General features: G+C 37.0%; 1 protein-coding gene across 3 annotated transcripts; it reads left to right on the plus strand.

Annotated features, from left to right (window-relative positions):
* Positions 1–6,189: 6,189 nt before the first annotated feature.
* On the plus strand, positions 6,190–21,593 carry LOC105804719 (uncharacterized). 3 transcript variants are annotated; one of them, XM_012637423.2, is made up of 6 exons: positions 6,199–7,056; positions 7,789–7,891; positions 8,484–8,539; positions 20,483–20,647; positions 21,107–21,220; positions 21,296–21,593. In XM_012637423.2, the coding sequence occupies exons 1-6, from the start codon at positions 6,382–6,384 to the stop codon at positions 21,386–21,388; spliced, it is 1,206 nt and encodes a 401-aa protein (XP_012492877.1). In that variant the 5' UTR covers positions 6,199–6,381; the 3' UTR covers positions 21,389–21,593. The 3 variants fall into 3 exon arrangements, with proteins under 3 accessions (XP_012492879.1, XP_012492878.1, XP_012492877.1); XM_012637424.2 differs by lacking the exon at positions 8,484–8,539 and having other exon boundaries at positions 6,193–7,056; positions 20,487–20,647; XM_012637425.2 differs by lacking the exons at positions 7,789–7,891; positions 8,484–8,539 and having other exon boundaries at positions 6,190–7,056.
* Positions 21,594–22,980: the final 1,387 nt, after the last annotated feature.

The following is a 22,980-nucleotide window of genomic DNA, read 5'->3' on the forward strand; positions in this document are numbered from 1 at the left end:
GAAATAAATTGACTGAAGTAGAGAGAATACGATATGCTCGGGCATACATCTTTGAGATGATTAGAGGTTATCTGATGCCGGACTTATCACGAAACCTCATACATCTGAGGTGGATGCTGAAACTCGTTGATTTTAGAGTAGCTGGCTAACTTAGTTAGTGGTCTGCCGTGTTGGCAACATTGTACATAGAGATATGCGGGGTGACACCACCAAATAAAGCCAAAATTGGAGGTTACCTATCACTACTACAATCATGAGCTCGGTTTTGCTTTCCATTTTTACGTCATCGAGTGAACCACCCATATACATTTTCACTTATAACGATGTAAGAATTATATTAGATTTTACAATTATTACATAAATTTAAAATATAATTTTATGCTAAAAATTTATTTAATTAGGTAGAACCATTCAACGAGTTATGTTGGAATACCTAACGCTCTTGAAGATATACGGCTTCTATTAGACCAACGGTTGGAAGCGCATGTAAGTATTAAATAAAATATATACATAATATATTCATTTCATATTTAGTATTGTGTATTGTGTAATGTGTATATAACTAATATTTTTATCACGTTCATATTGTTTTAATGGACACCATACAAGGATCCAGCAATTTGGGCAGTAATTCCGAATGAATTCTTTCAAAATTTGAACATTTGGCATGTTAAAGTTCCATTGGTCAACTATGCTACTGTCGAGATGCACCAGACGGATAGAGTATTGCGATTATTTAGATTCAGACAACCGATTCCTGTGACACCTGAGGTGCTTGATGATGAGCACAAAATTGACTTACGGTAATTGAAACAAATTGGCCGGTATTATTCTCAGAATATATCAAAAATTGGGAAAATCAGTACGATCATATACCTACTTGCGAACCGATCATCGTTCCAGAGTTAGCGTGCGCGCCGGATTATATGCCATTGTTTAAGATCCATGATAAACCATATTTTGTGTCGAAAGTGTAGAGGCGTCAGCAAATCCGTGTCAAAAATGAACGACGGAGCCCTTTAAATCCAAGAATAAGGGATGACGGCACGGGCCCATCAACAGCACCCACATAATCACCGGGCCCAATGCCTCAAGCAACGACACCCATACCACATCCCCTTCAGATTATGTTAGGTGCGTATCCTAGCCCTTATATGTATCCTAACCCTTATATGTTTCATTTTCCTAGTCTTTATGCCAGGTTGGAATGCATGGCCCAGTGCATCTCCTTTCTCGATGACTCTGACTCAACCTATGATATATAGGCCATCATCCTAGGAGGGATTGCATGAGGCATCGTCGGGAAGCTCATCTCATTACCAATCCCTATCTCCTCATGGGATTCAAACACCTCTGCCGTGAGTGATGCAGACACCTCCGTATTTTTTATTCTATCAATGTGGGTCATCCTCCTAACACCCACAATCAGAACAATCAAACCCCCACCGGAGCAACCACAACCCCCACCAGAAGCTGAACCAATGAGGAATCCAGCGCGTAACCGTCGACTACTCCCATGTGACACTGATTCCGACTGTCATATACATCAATTTTTTAATATATTTGTATAAACTATTTTTATATTGTTTTCATTTAATAAAATAAAAGTTGCTTTGAATATTTTAATAGTAAATTATTTTTATATTTTGTCTTATTTAACAAAATAGAAGTTCTTTTGAATAAGGCAATAGGAATAATGCAACATAGTTTCATTTAATCAATTATCAACTATTTTAATTTGGACATGTTCAAATTGTATGACCAGAGTTTCTACACCATTCGCACAACTTCTATTGTTTTATTTTTTCCCAGATATCCATATTATTATGTATTCTGCTCGAGCAAGGTCGACCTTTTGGTTTGCGACGTAATTCTCTATCCAGTAACAACTTATACGGAGCAAGCGATATAGACTGCCACTTACGTTCATCTAGGACCGGTGAGAATACGTGTCTCCACATATTGTACATGTATTCTATTTTGTACACTTCGTCGACATAGCTCATGGGACCCAAACGAAGATTCTGACAAGCTACAATTGCATGAGCGCATGGATAACGAAGTGCGTCAAACGTCCCACAGTCGTAAGTCCTATTTTTTAAGTGTACACGATATTGCCCGCCTGTAATACATTGGTTCAGTCTATCGAACTCCATCACATGAAACCATAAGTTGTCACGATCGTGACACACTATGTGCATGATGTTGGCTTGCGCATTCGCCTTGTTAATTTCTTGCAATACCTTCCGACACTATACATGGCCTCCCTACATTTGGCCTTTATAACTCGCTGCTCGCTTTGAAAATAGTGCCACCAAATAGAAATATGTCTTTCACATAACTGAGGTTATTGGTAAATGATGCGTTCCTTTTAGAATAAAATTTATACATTCAACCAGGTTTGAGGTCATATGACCATATCGTAGGCCGTCGTCGTATGTTTGTGCCTACTAATCGAAAGGTATGTTACAGAGGTAGTTTGCGCATTGTTTATTAATTGACCGCAAAATTGCCAACATCTCATGAAAATAATCATTGTTGATATCGTACCCTGCCAATATAAGCTGATAGCGAATATTACAAACGAAATTATATTAATAGAGATTAAATACCCATGTTGGTCACTTGCTATCGTCTAGTGGTAGACTGATATTGCCCGTAATAGTTAGACGGAACGTGCCTTAGATAATACCGATTGTGTGTGTAATCCCATAGGCTTTCCTGTCGCTTAATTGTAGCTAGTATTCCAATACCCCGATCTGATATAACGCATATATCAGGTTAGGGTTAGACATGCCTCCTTAACCTAGAAAGAAAGAAATCTCAGTCATCACCTGACTCCTCCGATGTTATTGTAAACGTAATTGAAAGGATTCTCTCACTGCCATTCTGTGCCACAGTTAGCAGTAGTTGATGGGTATATCTACCATACATAAAGGTACCGTCAAATTGTACTAATGGCTTGCAGTACACAAATGCGTCCCGATATTGCTTAAAGCTCCAGAATAGACGCTTGAACACTTGGCATCCACGGAGCAAGTGGTCGTAGTACGCAGAGCCCATTGCAATGTCTGTTATGCAACCTAGGTTGTACCTCTCCAGCACTTGACACCACTGCCACACCTCATTATATGAAGCGTCCCACCCACTATACATCTTTTCTAATGCCTTCTGCTTAGCTATCCAAGCTTTGCGGTAAGAGGGCATATACCACAATTGGTTACGAATATTAGCAAGTAAGACCGACACAAAAGCCCTAAGATTCGCCTTCACCATCGGTAGTATTAAGCTAGCTATCATATCTAAATCTATCTTGGGATGATCTTGTGAAACACCTGTCAACGAAGTACGTTAAATAATGCAACATTAAGTAATAACAGTATTATTCAAAAACCCTAAACACTTGTACCAGCAACACAGGTATGTGAACTTTTATACTTTTTTATCTCCCACAAGCCTGTCTTCTTCCTAACCGAAGCCATGATTTTCTATGAACCGTACCGTCTTGCACTACACACTTGGCCTAGAACTTATCAGATTTGGATTTAACCACGTGGTAGTTAACCCCGTTCATGATGCTATGTTATTTCAATGCACTAAGAAAACTATCCTTACTGGAAAACTCCTTACCAACTTCCAATTCACCCGAATCAAATGACGAACTTGTACGGTTTGCCTTCTATGTGGTAGATCTAGAAACTCTAACGTATCATCTTTCGATAGATCGATATTATGCATGTGGACTAGAGGCGAATACGTCCTGAATCGCGGATATTCTTCTTCTTAATCAGAACCCCTTCACCGTATTCAGGCTTCAGTTTAGAAAATAATACAACTTCTGCACCATCGGGGCCGAGCTCTCGAGGTAGATCCACATTGGACTCATCATCCAACCCACCATCATCTGCAACGTACGAGGTCCCCTCGCCGGTGGACGTCGTAGGGAGTACATCATCCCTTCTTGAAACGTCCCCAATCAGATGTGGATTGCCAACCATTAGAAGTTGATGTCATTACCCAGTACGTATTTCCAGCATTGAACATTGACCCACTAAGGTGCATGTCCCATCCACTAACCGAGTGTCGTGCAAGAGTTGTGTATTCTATACTTCCACTAAACACAGGCACTTCCGTGTTCTGCCTCCCACTAACGGAGTATCACGTAAGGGTCGTGTATTCCTCTCGAACAGCAGTAGATGTTTAATTCGCAAATGTTTCATTTGACAATAAAAATTGCACATATAACTCAAGATAGAGTGATCCACTAGCAAGATGAGTCTGCACCTTTGATATCAAATAAGTTGTATGTCACGGGACCAACTGAAGCACAAAATCGATATTTAATAGACGAAACTCTCATTGGCGTCATTTCGAAGATTTTACGCCTAAGTCTTTTACGAAGTTCTATCAAATCTATGTTCTGGTTAAAAACCAGTCGCGTTGTGTTCTCCGATAAAAAAACAACGTCGTTCTCGGTGTCACGGACATCACCATCATAGTAAATAACATCACTAATACATTCACTCATATTCAATTTTTATTCTGCTTAGCCTTTCTAATTTTTCTTGCTGTAACTTATGCAACATGAGAATAAAATTTGACTTATTTATAGCCTAATGGCAAACAAGAACTACTGTAGAAAAAGAGCGTCCACATGAGAGCTTTTTTCAGTAATTTTACTAACAGTGCATCTTGTTCGAAGCATTTTTGACACTATTTTTTCAGAATCGTCTTCTCAAAATTATTTTTTCAGGAACTACTGTAGAAAAATAGCGTCCACGTGGGAGTTTTTTTCAGTAATTTTGCTGACAGTGCATCCTGCTTGAAGCGTTTTTGACACTATTTTTTTAGAACTGTATTCTCAAAATTATTTTTTCAAGAACTACTGTAGAAAAAGAGCGTCCACGTGGGAGCTTTTTTAATAATTTTACTGACAGTGCTTACTGCTTGAAGCGTTTTTGAAACTATTTTTTCAGAACCGTCTTCTCAAAATTATTTTTTCAGGAACTACTGTAGAAAAAGAGCGTCCACGTGGGAGCTTTTTTCAATAATTTTGCTAACAGTACATTTTGCTTGAAGCGTTTTTGACATTATCTTTTCAGAACCGTCTTCTCAAAATTAATTTTTCTAAAACTACTGTAGAAAAAAAAAACAAAATCCTTCTTGTCAATATAAATTTTTTCTAAACCCTTAACCTAAATTTAAAAAAACTAAACTCTAATTTAATTATTTTTAAAAAAAATTCTAAACCCTAATTTAATTAATTTATTTAAAACACCTAAAACCTAATTTAATTAATTATTTTTTTAAAACTCTAAAATTTAATTTATTTTTTAAAATTCTTAAACCTTAAATAAATAAAACCTTAAATTATTTTAACAAAACAATAACACTACAACCCTAAAACCCTAAACATGCAAATAGCCCTAACCCTAGAAAACCACGGGCTAAAATGCGTCCCTGAGGGAGTTATTTTGCCACGTCAGCGCATTTTGTGTTGACATGGCAAAATCGCTCCCTTAATGACTCGTTTTGCTGGAATTTCCCCTAAAACGCTTCTACGTGGACGTGTTTTTGTAGTTTTCGGCCTATTTCGGTAAATAATGAAAAAGTGGCCTATTTTCATAAATAAAGTTGAAAATGGGCCTTTATTGGTAAAATGGTTAATATTTTCACTATATCTTAGAATATGATTGTGATGTACTAACTAGAAATTCTATTACAGGTGCATATGTGTAAAAATTATGTATTTAATTGATGAAGGTAATAAAATATGTATAATAAAATTAAAATGTTAATATCGTATTAAAATAAAGCTTTGATTTCGTAATAAAATTAATGTTTTATTGATGTAATTAGTATAGATTTAAATTCAATCGTATGTAGTTTTTTATTGATTTTTAAAATAAAAAATTAAAATATCCTTGAATAATATAATTTATTTTAATTATGGAAGGACATTTTTTAATTTATTTAATCGAGTTGGTGTCCAGTTGACTGATGACGTCAATATTCAATCAAAGATTTAAATAATAGTATAAATAAATATGATTATTATTTTTAATTATAGGTTTATTTAGCAACGAAAACCCTCCTCATTATTTATGGATGCATTTTGACAAGGCTTCAATTATTAAAGAGAAGAGGGGTTGAAGGCAAAATGAGACCTAAAAATTTTGAATGGGAGTTTACAAATGAAGATGAGGTTCAAAAAGACACAATCGACCTCCTCTTATCATGGCCACAACTCCCTCAAATTTCACAATCACATTCACCCAAACTCATTCCCCGCAAAACCAAAACATTTCTTGATCTCACCTTCCCTCATTTCTTCAAAAAAATATCTCCGCACCCAAAGCTCGTAATCTCTCTCTATTCACCATGGCAACTTCTACTTCTTCTTTGCTCCAATCCAACACTTTGAACTTGAAACACTATTTCCCCCTTCATTTGCCTCTTCCTTCCCCTCCTCGCCTATCTAATTTCACTGGAACTTTGGCTTTCAACGGTCAACGTTCGGCAAAGTTCACTGTTAAATGCTTCTTCTCGTCGGAGCAGAGGAAACATTTGACGAGCTCGAGTTTGGGCTCCAACAACCAGTTGAGTTCCAGCTCAAATGACAAAAACCCATTCGAGATTATTGCTCAAACAATGTTAAAAGCTTTGAACGCGTTAAAAAAGCCCGCTATAGCCGCGGTTTTAATGGGTTTGTTGCTAATGTATGATCCTAATAACGTAGCATTGGCTGCATCAGGTGGGAGGATGGGAGGAAGGTCTTTTTCTTCGAGTTCTTCGTCTTCGAGGAGTTATTCGGTGCCTAGAAATGGAGGGTCGAGGTTTTCTTCGTATTCGGCTCCTTATTATGCGCCTGCTCCATTTGGGGGTGGTGGGTTTTACATGGGGCCTGCAGTTGGGGTAGGTGTTGGTGCCGGCTCGAGTTTTTTCTTGATTTTGGTTGGGTTTGCTGCCTTTGTTTTGGTCTCCGGGTTCCTTTCTGATCGGTCTGAGAGTAGTGTGCTCACTGCTAGCGAAAGGACTAGTGTTATTAAGCTTCAGGTAAGCTTTTGGATTTTCTTTTATTGCTTTTTAGTTGTTCTTTTGCTTTAAGTACGTTTGCATAGGTGATAAAGTCCTTGAATGATGTTGAACATTAATGAATCAACTGCTTTCTTTAATCATAAAAAAGTATGCTGATCTCCTTGTAATGATGGTGAAGCTGGTTTTTAGATAAAAAGAAAGACTATGTTTTAAGGACTTGTTCCTTTGTTTTTTGCATAATTGATGCATATCAATAAATTAATATCCAATTTCAGAGTGGGAATGCTACCGATCAGATGTGTGGAAGTAAGATATGAAGTAGTGGTGTTCAGATGTATGGATAAATACACGGTTAATCAACATGTGGACATTCTACTGCATAGATTGAATGTGAAATAAATGTGATATACAGAGATGTTGTAACATCCGGCATGCTAGACAAAAGACACAAAAGAATGGACCAATCCAGATTAGGAGAAATCAAAGTGAGACTTGAGAATGACCCTGACAAAATCGGGTGTCTATAGAGGAGGGTTGCTTAAATGTGAATTCTGGTAGAATCTTTAAAGCTGACTTTAATATGAATTCCTTTTTGTAATAAAGTGTCAAGACTTAATTTTGTATGAATAATTGTCATGTGAAATGAGCTAGACAAGGAAGTGAGATGGACACCGAATTGTAATGGTTGCCATTACTTATGGAATTCAATTACCATATGTTCATTTGTAGTCTCATTGTTTTTATTATTAGGTTGGGTTGTTGGGTATGGGACGGTCTCTTCAAAGGGATCTTAATCGGATTGCTGAAGTTGCTGATACCTCTACCTCTGAGGGTCTGAGCTTTGTGTTGACAGGTAAAGCATTCTAAGATCTGTCTATAGTTAATTAGAGTTTTACTGGATATAGTGTTGGTGTTCTATGCATTATGTAGATTACAGTTGGGAAGTGAAGATAGATGAAAATGTTATTCCTTTTTAACTGTTGTAGCAATCATCTTTGCACTATCTCCGAGTATTAGCCTAGTCATAAAGAAAATATAATAACCTAAGAGGCCATGCACAAGTCTTATAGCTCTATAGCATAACTATGATATTTGTTATTCTGAAATCTGCTTTAGTAAATAGCAACTGCATGAGAGCTAATAAAATTTTTGGCATACAATTATGACAAGAAAGGGCATAAGCTTTTTACCTTATTTAAGGATTTAGTTTGATTGAAATGCGCATAGATGCCATTCATTACATTTTGTTCATGGTTAAATGATATTTCCGATGCAAGAAGTGGGCATGTGACTGCTTTCTTCTTTTTGTTTTACTGTAGCAGTACTTATGACATGTATAAGGTGCCCTGGTTCTAAGTTGTGTATTCTCTTATTTTTCTTAAACATGTCAAGTTCAATATCTGTCAGACCGGTTATGTTACATCCCTATTTTTTTATGTTTGTAGAGACAACACTAGCTTTGCTTCGCCATCCTGATTATTGCATCTCTGGTTATTCATCTGTAAGTTAACCTTTCTGAAATATATATACATACATATTTGTCTCCCTTGGTGAACTAATTACATACACGGATATGCTTTTTTGTACCTTGAGTCTCCAAGAATTGTTTAATGAACATCATATGCTTGGTGGTAGACGTAAAGGTTCTGGTGCATGCATATAATGCTCTAAAAACTAACATGCTGCCACATTTTTCTTTTTGGTACATAATGCAAATATTTTGCATGGAAACCAAATAAATCAGTATGCTACAATCAACTAAAGGATATGTTATCTTGCAAGCTCTCTTGTTTCCTTTCTCATTCCTTGGTTCGAGAAGTCTCCTGTACAAATCTTTACCATATGCATTGGTTCTTTAATGTCTGCCATCCCTGGATAAGTTTCCATCCAACCTTCGTTCTGCCTTTAATGATGTTGAGCCAATGTTTTTCCTTGTTAATAATTCTACAAGAGTTGGCCTCCTATTTGAGCGGCTCAAAACGATGAATTAAAATTCGAGCTTTAACCTTCGAGCGAGCGAGCAAACTTCTGTAGATCAAAATAGAATTTCCTCTCGAATCCCTTGCAACAACCGCTCCTCCATAATGCAGATAATCTTTGACTTTGTTGATCCATGAACTTAAGTTCCATTCCATGAGACTACATGTCAAATTGAGAAATGAGCATGAGCTTCTGGAACAATTAGTCTAGATCTACTAGTGTGGACAGGTTGATCAAAAGCTTTTGTAGAAAAGAGCCAAATTAGCTTGTATTTATTAGGAATTTACTGATATTCTGTAATCTGGTAGAGTAGGATTTATTATTTAGTTTCCTAAGACAAATAGGATCAGTCATTATTGATTTCTAATTAGTCGTTTTCTTAGTTTATTTAGATTCCTAACTTTGTGGGATTGTCCCATTATCTTTACTAGAATAATGGACTGAAATGTCAGTCATCCTAATATATAGGTTAGGTTGTATTTCCTTTATAAGAAGAAGAATTTTCCTACACTAAATTTCTCATGGTACCAGAGCTAGGCTCTAAACCCTAAAACAGCATGGATACAGAAACCATCTCCTCGTCGGAAGTCAATTCCAGACCCGAGCAAAATCCATCAGCCAAAAACTATGAAAATTCCTCAGCCAATATCATTGAAAACTCTCATCTTCCTATCACTATTCTCAAACTCAATGGCCACATTTTTCTTCAGTGGTCACAATCTGTCCTTATGTATATTTCTGGTAGAGGCAAGGATAATTATCTCATTGCTAAGGATCCTATTCCGACAACAACGGATCCCAAGTGTCGCACGTGGAAGATTGAAAATCACATGGTCATGTCATGGCCAATAAACTCCATGACCACAGAAATTGGAGAAAATTTCCTTCTCTACAAAACAACCAAGGAAATCTGGGATGCGACAAGAGAAACTTACTCCAGTTCCGAAAATACCTCTGAACTTTTTGAAATTGAAACTCATCTTCATTATCTACAAGGGGAGATGACTATCTCTCAATATTTCAACACAATAACCAGGTACTGGCAGCACCTTTATATGTTTGAAATATACCCTTGGAAATGTCTAGATGATGCAGCTTTACACAAAAAGATTGTTGATCAAAAGAGAACATTCAAATTTCTCCTTGGTCTCAATAAGGATTTGGATGAAGGGGGAGAATCTTGGGCAGCAAGCCTCTACCTTCCATCCGAGAGACATTTACTGAAGTCAGAAGACAAGAATGTAGGAAGAAACTGATGATGACAGAAAAAATGAGTTTCCCAGTTGCAGAAGGCTCAGCCTTGTATACACAACTCATATCGGGATAACAAGCAAAGAAAAGGAAGACCATGGTGCGACCATTGTAAGAAACCTGGTCACCTCAGAGAAACTTGCTGGAAATTACATGGGAAGCCTATTGATTGGAGGCCTAACCGAGCATGCCAGGATCGGGACAGCTGAGCAAATGTTGTCAACACTTCCAACAACAACAACACTAGCAAAGAAATCAATCCGTTCACCCGAGAGAAAATTGAGGTATTGCAGAAATTACTCGGACAGATATCACCCACTACCGAACAGTATACAAGCATGCTAGTACGTCAAGGTACATTTTCTTCTGCTCATATTGCAACAACCAGAAAATTAAGACCATGGATAGTTGATTCTGGAGCTTCAGATCACATGACTGAAGATATCAATGTATTCCATAAGTTCAGTCCATATTCAAGCCCTTATACAGTACGAATAGCAGATGGATCACTCCCAAAAGTGGCAGGAATTGGATCAATCAAATTGATAAAGGACCTTCTTTTCTCATCAGTCCTTTATGTTCCAAAATTAGATTGTAATCTGATTTTATTAGGAAACTCACCCATGACTTGAATTCTGTGACTAAATTTTATCCAAATCTTTGTGAATTTCAGGCAGCGGATTTGGGGAAGGTGATTGGCAGTGTTGAAATGTGTGTTGGTCTCTACTTGCTCAAAGGGAACTCCCCTCTATATGAACAAGTTGATTCAAGTTGTGTTTCTAACTCTTTCTCTAATTCTATTTCTGTTTCAAATGAAAATAAAGTCATGTTATGGCACTTTCGCCTTGGTCACCCAAATTTTCTGTACCTTGAAAAATTGCTTCCTCATTTGTTCATCAATAAGAATTCAAAGTTTTTTCATTGTGAAATATGTCAACTTGCTAAACACACACAACATGTTTATCCTAGCATTCGAGATAAGCCTTTACATCCCTTCTCTATAATTCATAGTGACATTTGGGGACCCTCACGAGTGAAAAATATTAATGGGGCTCACTAGTTCATATCTTTCATAGACGATGATACTAGAATCACTTGAGTATTCCTTATGAAAGAAAAATTTGAAACTGGGGAAATCTTTAAGTCTTTTTATTCCATGATTCACACCCAATTCAAAAGCAAAATTCAGATTCTTAAGACCGATAATGGCAGGGAGTATTTTTCATCAGCCTTGGATTCATATTTCATAAAACAAGGAATTATTCATGTGAGTTCTTGTGTTGACACCCCTCAACAAAATGGGATAGCCGAGAGAAAAAATAGACACTTGAGGTAACTAGATCACTCATGTTTACTAATCATGTACCTAAACGCTTCTGCAGCGAAGCCATCCTTACTGCCACCTATCTCATCAATTGAATGCTTAGTTGAGTGCTAAAATTTCAGAGACCTCGTGAAGTCCTCCTACAAGCCTTTCCTCATGCTAAATCTTTTTCTTTTGATCTTCCACTTTGAGTCTTTGGTTGTTTAACATTTGTTCACATACACCAACAACATCGAACCAAACTTGATCCCAAATCAGTTAAATGCATTTTCCTAGGATATTCTTCTAGTAAAAAAGGGTACAACTGTTATTCACATGTTACTCGAAAGATGTACAATTCCATGGATGTCACATTTTTTGAACACCAATCCTATTTTTCCAAATCCGAAATTCAGGGGGAGAACTCGAGGGAATTTCAGCTTTGGGACATTCTTCAAAACATTCAATTCGTGAATGTTTCACTCCAAAGTGTCAATCTGGCATCCTTACCCCCTTCCGAGTCCTCAAAATTTGAATCTCCATTCCACATCAGGTCCAAACGACACACCATCCGAGTCTCAGTTCCATGAGTCCACTAAACCTCAACTTGGTGCAAATTATCAAAAACTTCGTGTCTATTCTAGAAGGAGATGACCTACTGGAAATCTAAAGAATGACACTTAAATCAGAGATTGTCAAGAACTTGAACCGGAGTCTCCTGCTTCAAAATTTCATACTGGTATGGATTCTTCAACTCGTGAGCCTCTTGTTCCTTTTGTTGATGATTCTTATTTGCCTATTGCTTAAAGAAAGGGTGTTTGAACACGTACAAACCATCCTATTGAGAAATATATGGCATATGGGAAATTGCTGCCATCATATAAAACATATATTTCAGCGATTGATTATATAAAAATGCCAAATTCAATTCAAGAAGCCTTGAAAAATCCAACATGGAAGAAGGTTGTCGAGGAAGAAATCGGAGCTCTAGATAGCAATGGAACTTGGACTCTTACAGAGTTACCTCAAGGGAAGAAGCAAGTGAGTTGCAAATGGATATTTGCAGTTAAGCATAAAGCAGGTGGAAGTATCGAGAGGTTTAAAGCCAGGCTGGTGTCAAAGGGCTTTACTTAGTCATATGGAATCGATTATCAGGAAACCTTTGCACATGTTGCCAAGTTAAACACAGTTCGAGTACTGCTATCACTAGTCGTAAACAAAGACTGGCCCTTGTACCAACTAGACATCAAAAATTCCTTTTTGAACGGAGATCTTGAAGGTGTTTACATGGAAATACCTCCAAGTTTAGAAAACTCTTCAAATAGCCATCAAGTGTGCAAGTTGAAGAAATCATTGTATGGGCTAAAACAATCACCTCGTGCTTGGTTTGACAGGTTTTCCAAAACAATAGTAAAAAACGGATACAATCAATGCCAGGCAGATCATTCCTTATTTGTGAAATCCTCATCAAAAGGCAGAATTGCTATTCTCATTGTTTACGTTGACGACATCATTCTAATTGGAGATGACTCTGAGGAAGTTATCAAACTCAAAAGATTACTTGCTACTTGTAAAAACACTCAGAGGAAAAATTCTGTTATATTGCTACTGCTTTAGTTTACTGACTTTATAAAGAGAAAATAATCATTTTAAAGGAAATAAATCCTAATCCCTAAGAATCAAGAATTGATATCGTAATTTCCTAAGAATCGATGAATCGAGATTAGTTTCTATTTACAAGAGATCACAATGATTTCTATCCTTAATTATAGGATTCCAATACCATCGATTTCTATCCTTAATTATAGGATTCCAACACTCCCCTCAAGTTGGAGTGTAGATGTTAATCAAACCCGACTTGCCACTAAGTTCTTCAAACATGTTTCGTTCAAACTTTTGGTTAACATGTCGCAACTTGTTGTCTAGTAGGTAGGTAGATGATGCATACTTCTCCGAGTGTACTTTTCTTTTATAAAGTGACGATCTATTTCCACATGTTTGGTCCGATCATGATGCAGGATTATGTGCTATCTTGACAATGACTGGTTGTCACAAATACATCTTCATAGGTGCAGTAAAAGGCACTTTTAGTTCTCCCATAAGTCTTTGTATCCAAACTCCTTCGCATATACCATGAGATAGTGCTCGATACTCGCCTCTGCCTTCTGCTGCGTGCTACCACAGATTGTTTTTGCTCCTCCACGTCACGAGATTACCCCAAACATAACTACAATAGCCGCTTGTAGGCGTCTATCATTAATGTAACCTTGATGCGCATCGGTGTAGACTTCCACGCTTCGGTTGATAGTCTTCTTGAAGTATGTGCCTTTACCAGAGTTCCTTTTAGGTATCTTAGTATTCTATATGCGACTTCGGTGCTTCTCCTCGGGGCATGCATATCTTGGCTAATAACACTCACATCAAGGCTATGTGCGGGCGGGTGTGAGATAGGTAGATGAGCCTTCCTACTAGACGTTGATATCTCCCCATCGATTTCTTCTCCATCCTCATTAGTTCCCAATTTGAGGTTAAACTCCATAGGAGTTTAATTTGTTTCTTGCCCATGAAACCAACTTCCGACAAGAGATCAAGAACATATTTCCTTTGGGAAATGAAGATACCTTTTTCGACCTTGCTACCTCCATACCAAGAAAATATTTAAGACTCCCCAAGTCTTTAAGTTCAAACTCTGTACCAAGAAATTTTTCAATCTCAAAATTTCGCCGAGTCATTCTCATATTATTATATCGTCAACATAAACGATAAGGATGCAGATTTACCCTCTTCCGAGTGCTTGTAGAACATGGTGTGGTCTCACCTGTCCTTGAATGTAATTTCGCTAGTCATAGCTTTTGCAAATCGGTGAACCACGCTCGTGGAGATTGTTTCACCATACAAGGACTTCTTCAACTTACACACTTGGTTCTTGTTTTCTTCAAACCACGGTGGAAATCCATATACACCTCCTCATTTAATTCGCGTTGAGAAAAGCATTTTTACATCCAATTGAGTCAAGTGCCAATCAAGGTTGGCGTGAAGAGATAGCAGGACCGAATGGTGTTTAGCTTGGCAACGGTGCAAACGTCTCGTTGTAGTCGAGACCATAAGTTTGGGTGAATCCCTTAGCCACAAGTCGAGCTTTGTATCGGTCAATACTGCCATCGGGTTTAAATTTCGTAGTGAAAATCCATTTGCACCCTACGGTTTTTTCCCTTTAGGCGGATCCGAGACTTCCCATGTTTCATTGTTTTGAGGGCCTTCATTTCTTCCATCACGGCTTGTCTCCACTCGGTGATTCAAGAGCCTCTTCTATATTTTTGGAATTTTTACAGAATCAACATTAGTCACAAAAGCTTTGTAAGACTTAGATAAATTTCCATAGGATACAAACCGAGAAATAGGATGTTGAGTGCGACTCCTTGTACCCTTCGAACCGCAATTGGAAGATAGATGGATGGTGACGGAGGTGGGACTTCGCTTTAGAACGATCCTCGGTTGGAGATGTAATTGCACTTCTTGTAGACGGGTTTCAGGAGAACGATTCCGTCGGGAGTAAACTCAGTATTCTTTGTTTTCCTTGATCAAGTGGTCATTGTACTTGGTGGAGGTATTGTCATTGGGAAGGACGGTGTTAAATTCTTGTCAGATAGGGAAACAACTAAATCAGGATAGTAGTAGTAGGATCAAAGGTATAATGAGGAGAGTATTAAGGGTCTCATCTTCATTAAAATCTCCCCGAAGATGAGATCTTTGCAAAGTATGGTTCATTTTCAAAGAAGGTAACATCTCGAGAGACAAACATTCGGCGCAATGTTGGTGAGTAACACTTATAGCCTTTTGTGTGGGGAATATCCAATGAAGATACGGTGTGGGCTCGAGGATCAAGTTTGGATTGATTTGGTTGATGGTTATGGACAAAAGCTTTACAAATAGAATATTTTGGTGGAAGATTAGGGACATGAAATAGAGGAAGGCCTTTAAAAGAGTATTTAGAGGTGTTTGGAAATTGAGGATCTTTGATGGCATTCGGTTTATGAGATAGCGAGCGATGGACGACTTCTCCCCACAAGTATTTTGGAACATTCATAGTGAACATTATGGCTCGAGCCACATCAAGAAGATGACGATTTTCCTCTCGGAGATCCCGTTTTGTTGAGGAGTGTCGGGACAAGAGCTTTGGTGTATAATGCCTTGGTCGAAAGGTATGGACTTAAGACGAGTTGAAGTATTCTCTCCCATTGTCGATGACGGAGGGTATGTATGGTAGAGTTGAATTGGGTTCGAACCATTGAGTGAAAATTTTGGAATACTTTGGGTGTTTGATTTTTCTTTGAGTAGATAGACCCAATGAGACCTAGTATGATCATCAATGAATGTTATAAACCATCTAGCCCCGTAATATTTTTCACTCTACTGGCTCCCCATAGGTCACTATGGATTAACGAAAAAGGTTGGGACCGAATATGTGGTTTTAATGGGTATGGCACACGGGTATGTTTAGATAATTGGCAAATTTCACACTTCAAGGAATTAATACTTTTATTTGAAATAACAATGGAAGATGTTTTTCAAATACACAAAGTTTGGATGTCCTAACCTACGGTGCCATAACATAATAGTGTCCTCTTTTGCGATGGATAGAGCCAATCCCCTTGTGTAATTGTTTTATTCCAAATATATAGTCCATCATCAACTTTAGCAAGTGCCAATCATCCTCCCGATTTACATTCTGTATCACACAACCAATTGCGAAAAATTCAACAAGAACATTTTCATCTTTAGTAAGTTTACTAATTGAAAGTAAATTACAGGACAAGTTTGGGACATGTAGGACTTTATCGAGAGAAAACTCTCATCATTTGTACTTCTCCTATTCCAATACGGTGAGTAAGAACCGTCGACTATGCGGATTCGGATTTGTTATGACAAGGAGTGTAGGTTTGAAACAACGTGGAGTTACTGTCATGTGATTGGGGCGCTCGAATCGAGTATCCAAGGAGATTGATTATTAGATTCAAAAGCAATGTTGAGGCGATACCTTGAATGGCTAGAGATCCATGAGTGGTGGGAGTACCAAGTATTTTATGGAGAGTCTCAAGTCATGTTTTGGTTAGCGAACATCAAAAACATCATCGCAGATAGTGGAGGAATTAATTTCACCTTGAGTGATTCCACGATTGATATTCGAGTTATCTGTGATGTCTCGGTTTAGAGAAAATTTCATTGATATCACCCATTGGAGGACTAAACCAAGGAATTTTAAGAAGGAAATTAGAGAAAAAAATTAGGATCGAATGAATCCTAAAGCCACGATGCCATGTAAAAACACTCGGAGGAAAAATTACATTATATTGCTACTCTTGCTTTAGTTTACGACTTTATAAAGAGAAAATAATCATTTTAAAGGAAATAAATCCTAATCCCTAAGAATCAATAATTGATATCGTAATTTCCTAAGAATCGATGGCGAGATTAGTTTCTATTTACAAGAGATCACAATGATTTCTATCCTTAATTATAGGGATTCCAATACCATCAGATTTCTATCCTTAATTATAGGGATTCCAACACTACTGAATTTGAAATTAAAGATCTTGACACTCTCAGTTATTTTCTAGGCATGGAGGTTGCTCGATCTAAGGCAGAGATTGTTATATCCCAAAGAAAGTATATCTTAAATTTGCTAAATGAGATTGGCATGCTTGGGTGTAAACCTACAGAGGCGCCTATGGATCCCAACCTGAAGTTAAATGTGGAAAGTGTACCAGTGGATAAAGGGCAATATCAAAGACTAGTGGGCAAATTGATCTATCTCTCACATACGAGGCTAGACATTGCATTCTCAGTTAGTGTTGTTAGCCAACACATGAATGATTCGCATAAGGAACATTTAGAGGTTGTGAATCGGATTCTTAGATACATAAAGATGACACTAGGCCACGGTTTACTCTTCAAAAAGAGTGAAAGTCGTGAGATAGAAGTTTACACTGACGCAAGTTGGGTTGGAGAATTGATTGAAAGAAGATGAACAAGTGGTTACTACTCCTTTGTTTGGGGCAATCTTGTTACATGGAGAAGCAAAAAATAGTCTGTGGTGTGAAGAAGTAGTGCAGAATCAGAATATCGTGCTCTTGCTTTGGGCATTTGCGAAGGAATGTGGATTTAGAGATTACTAAGAGAATTAAAGGTTGATTTTAAGGACCAAATAAAATTACATAGTGACAGTCAATCTGCCATAAGCATTGCTAAAAATCCAGTTCATCACGACAGAACCAAGCATGTGGAAATTGACAGACATTTCATTTCAAGAAGGTCAACAATGGAATTGTCCAACTGCAACTTGCTGACATTCTTACCAAAGCTCTTCCAAGAATCAGCTTCGATGAATTCAACTCCAAGCTGAGATTGTATAACATATACACCCCAGCTTGAGGGGGAGTGTAGAAAAGAGCCAAAATAGCTTGTATATATTTGGAATTTACTGATATGCTGTAATCTGGTAGATTAGGATTTATTATTTAGTTTCCTAAGACAAATAGGATTAGTCATTATTAATTTCTAATTAGTTGCTTTCTTAGTTTATTAAGATTCCTATCATTATCTTTCCTAGAATAATGGACTGAAATGTCAGTCATCCTAATATATAAGCTAGGTTGTATTTCCTTTATAAGGAGAAGAATTTTCCTGCATTAAATTTCTCAGCTTTCATTATGAAAGCAATCATATAGTTAGCATGTCGAAGAGCATTGAGGGGATTAGGACTTCCTTTGTTGAAGATTGTATCATTTCACACTTTCTAAATAGCCCACAAAATACACATGAAGGTAGTATGGAACCCCCTAGTCTCCTGAGTATCGATATCCTTAACGTGTAGCCATCGATCCATCTATTCTGATAACAAGTTTAAGGAAAAAGAGATTAATTCTTAGAGTGAGAGAGCTTCCAGTTTAGATAACCCTAGTAAAAGAACATGAAATAAATATGTGCTCTAGGTCTTCAGTATCCTCAGAGAAAAAAGGGACAAAGTGTTGTGAGAAATTATAATTCTTTTCTTAAGTCTTTGGTTGGCAAGCATTTGTTGCAAATCTTCTGTAGAAAAATGATGAACTTGAAAGGAAGTTTGAGCTTCCACAACCTTCTCCATTTATTACTGATCCTACCATGATTGCTTTATCGCTCTTTAGATTCCATAGCAGGCTGTATCCCCTTTAACTGAAAATCTACCTTCAAGGTTGTCCTTTCTTACTAGTTTGTACTTCCCACCAAAATAAGAGAAAGATTTTGCTGTGAACCGCATAATCTTTGAGATCCTATCTGATCTTATGCTCATTTCACAACTTACCGTTACTTTTTAGCAAGCTGCCTATATGAACTTGGGAATAGTTGGTTCTAGCTGTATTCAACTGAGTTCCCGTTTGGGATGTTTGAACCCAACATTGTTCCCCACTCCAAATTTGGATATCTTTGCCTTTATTACAGAGATCGCTCCTCTTTAAGAATCCCTTTCTAGTTGTAGGAAACCGAAAGTTTAGGACAAACAAGCTCCAAGTCTTGTGATTGACAATACTTGACTTTTAAGATCTTAGTAACGAGAGCATTAGGAGAAGTCTGGTGTATACCAAGACCACCTTCATTAATAGGTGAGCAAAGTTTATCCCAATTACAAAGATGAAGTTTTTTTGCCCAATCTCATGTCCGCACCAGAAGGATCGAGCCACTTGGTCAATCTTTTCACAGATGTTTTTTGGAGCTTTGAAGCAAGCGAACGTAAAATAAGGGTAAGGGGCTAAAATGGATATGACGAGGGTTAATCTTCTTCCTTGAGACAAACATTTAACTTTCCACGATGCAAGCTTGCTATTAATTTTGTCAAGAATGGATCAAAAGAACTCCCTTTTCTTATTAATGGCATCAAACTTCACACTCAGATATTTGCTGGGTTGACCTTTTAACATTGAAGATTCCGCTAAACCATCTTCTTGCATTTGATTTGGTGGAAGGACTCAGCAAGAGCTCAGACTTTTCAAAATTAATCTTTTTCCTTGAAAGCCTTCAAAATCCATTGAGAATACCTTTGACGGCTCTACACGCCTGAACATCAGCTCTAAAGAAAAGAAAGGTATTGTTTGTGAATAATGGATGAATGATAGGTTAGGCTCCCATACTGATTTTGACCCCTTTCACTTGCTGTTCATTTTCAGCCTTTTTTAGCATCAGAGAGAGGACATTTTGGCACAACAAGGAAAGATAAGGAGATGGGATCCCCCGACATAAACCCCTACAAGGCTTAAATTGTTCTGAGAGGCTTCCATTCACAAGGACCTGATATGAGACTGTGGATATACATTGCATAATGATTTGGACCCATTTCTGACTAAATTCTATAAGCTCAAGGATTTCTTGGATAAATTTCCAGTTAATTCAATTGTAGACTTCGCTCATGTCTATTTTGAGTGCTGCCACACTCTGAAATATATGTAAGTTGATAGTTATATAGGTAGACATATTTCAGCATACTTCATTAATTGAATGGCTGACAGTGAGGCTCTCTCTTTGGATGTGTGTCTATCTGTGACAGTTTATTTTAGGAGCTCTTATTGTGGATGTAAGTATTTTGTTTTAAGGATTTCAACGATGATAAATTGTAGTTTGAAAGGTCTTGGTTGAAGATGTTCACCACTCTTTGTAATTTATAAAAATGGGCTTATGGGGAGATATCTAGGACTGTCATTCTTTTCGCAATCCTCATTGACCATGTGACTTAAGGGTCCTATTATTGTAAGAGTTCCATTCAAAGTATATCATTGTCATAATTAGTCCTTTTTCTTTGTAGTTCTAGTTTATGAGCTTCCTTTAAATTCACAACTTGATTGTCGTATGCATGAATTTTTACATATCATATATTGTCAGGTAGATGTGAAACGGAGCATAGACGATGGGGAAAACCGCTTCAATCAGCTCTCTATTGAAGAACGGGGTAAATTTGATGAAGAGACTCTAGTGAATGTGAACAATATTAAAAGGCAAAGTACAAGCAGCCAGAAAGCTAGTGGATTTAGCAATGAGTACATAGTGGTAAGACCTCGCTTCTTAAGTTATAGTTTCTGCAAATGTATTGGGTGCAATGTATTGAAGACATCATTCTGGGATATTGTGTATTTTGCATAGCATCCACCCTTTCAGTGAGTTGTATCATGCAAGCATTAGAGGAACCCACATACTATGTTTTATCTGCATGGAAGTATGGAGAGATATTGCTTCTTTAGGATAGTAACAAATTACCATTAAAATTGATGTAAACCGGGTTTAAGGGATAAATTTCTTCAGCATTCTAGTTAACCTTTGAACTCTGATATTAAAATTTCATTTGTCTAGAGTATAAATCCATCATTCTGGATGAATAGACTATGAAACGGCATAGTTATGATAGAGTTGTCTTTTTGAGTTTCAGATGGAATAAGGATTATAACTCAAGTTTCAAGTTAATTGTTTCTGTTATTTTCTTTAATTTATATCCAATTTCTGAAATTTCAGATAACAATTTTGGTGGCTGCTGAAGGAATGCATAAATTGCCCCCCATCAATGGAAGTGGTGACTTAAAGGAAGCCTTGCAAAAACTTGCCTCCATCCCTTCAAGCAAAATATTGGTATGAATTGTCTTATTCCCCAACTATGACTTTTCGGGATTGCTCATTCCTAACATCTCTTTGATTATCATTCAGGCAGTTGAGGTCTTGTGGACACCTCAGAATGAAAATGACACATTATCAGAGCAAGAACTACTTGAAGACTACCCACTATTGAGGCCTCTATAAAATTTTAGAACTAGACACCTTGTATCTTCTCATCAGAGGTATAAATCGGAACTGCTTCTTAAATCCTTGTGTTTATTTGTATATAATAAATATATACTGTTATACTGAGGTTCTGGTTGTCTAAAGGTAGATGTCGTCTAGTGAACATGTAAAGGGAAAGGACACATATTTGCTTGAAAGCATTAATTTTTTATTTTCCTATTTATCTTTCTGGTCCTACTCCAAGACTTCAATCACAACCTGTACTTGTTACCTCATAGCTGTGCTCTTGCCTTCTATGATATATTGTTCCTCCGACTCATCATTTTTCATGAAGTATCCATGTTTGACATATTTTGTGACATGGGTATGGGATATGAGCCAACAAGGAACCTCCAAATACATTGAAAAACTTGTAGCAAATGGACTACACCTGTGTTGGATACATACCTGCCAACACTCACATCCAAGTCCGAGTAACATAGTTTATAATCATTCACTTCATAATGATTCTAGCACTAATTTCACACCTCCCTTTGGTTACATAGTTTTTCCTAAAAGCTCTTATTACATAGTCTTTGCAATGGGATTTATACCAGAATTGCTATTAGGATAAAGGGCTTTTATAAAGATTATAACCTAGAAGGTTGATATCTATCATTTTCAAAGGGTTTTGTGATCTTAAACAGATGGTTATGAAATGTTCACAATCTATGTTTCATTCATTTTTGGTGATGCACGGTGCATTTTAAGGCTTTTAAACTACTCTAGTGCCTAGATCATAAAAGTAAAAGGATTAAAACACAGGATATTTCAAGTTCCTAAGGGGAATGAGGCTTTGCCTGTTAATTAATGGTATGATTAGGAGGTATACCTGGTTGTGAACATGACAGTGACTAGAAGTTGACTCATATTTTAAAAGTGTTTGCCGTCATGCCTAACATTCACTACTGTTCAGATGATACAATTCCATTACCATAACATCAGTGCATTTGTTACATTGATTTTGTCCTATTATCTTGGAGTTGGAAGTGGTCAGAATTGTACAAGTTTCTGGTTGTATGTCTTCATTTTTTCCTCTATCTATCTACATACACATCTATTGTTGACTTGTTCCTCTATGGCAAATTAGTCCCTAGATGTTAGATCAAAAAGCAAATTGGTCCTTTGTTAAAAATTTCATTCATTTTTATTGTTAAAAATTGATGTACACATTTGAATGAGGTACACGTGGCATGCCATGTATAACTATTTGGGTATTCTACCAACTGTTAGTTTTTAATAGTAGAAATGGATAATTCTTTTAATAGAAAAGACCAATTTGCTCTTTGATATAACATACAATGATTAATTTACTTATTATTTGAGTAAAAGAGGAAATGTAATTTGACTCTTAGTACAAAATTTGTATGTATTTTTACTAGTTTTAGCCTTAGAGATAAAAGGAAAGGGATTGCAGATGTTAGGATTTGGATATACTGATACAACTAAGCTAGGTTTTAGGCTCATCCGGAGTTGACTTTAATAAGTTCTTTTTGTTTTTATTCATATTTGCCTCTTTGGTCATTGGTGATCTTGGTTATAAAAGTTTCCACTTTCAATTGCCACTTTAG

This window comes from Gossypium raimondii, chromosome 11, assembly GCF_025698545.1.
Source record: "Gossypium raimondii isolate GPD5lz chromosome 11, ASM2569854v1, whole genome shotgun sequence".
In the NCBI taxonomy this organism is placed as follows: Eukaryota; Viridiplantae; Streptophyta; class Magnoliopsida; order Malvales; family Malvaceae; genus Gossypium; species Gossypium raimondii.

Coding starts and splice junctions, on each gene's coding strand:
- LOC105804719 (XM_012637423.2), top strand. CDS start 6,382: ATGGCAACTTCTACTTCTTCTTTGCTCCAATCCAACACTTTGAACTTG. Junction 7,057..7,788: donor CTAGTGTTATTAAGCTTCAG/GTAAGCTTTTGG, acceptor TTTTATTATTAG/GTTGGGTTGTTGGGTATGGG. Junction 7,892..8,483: donor TCTGAGCTTTGTGTTGACAG/GTAAAGCATTCT, acceptor TTATGTTTGTAG/AGACAACACTAGCTTTGCTT.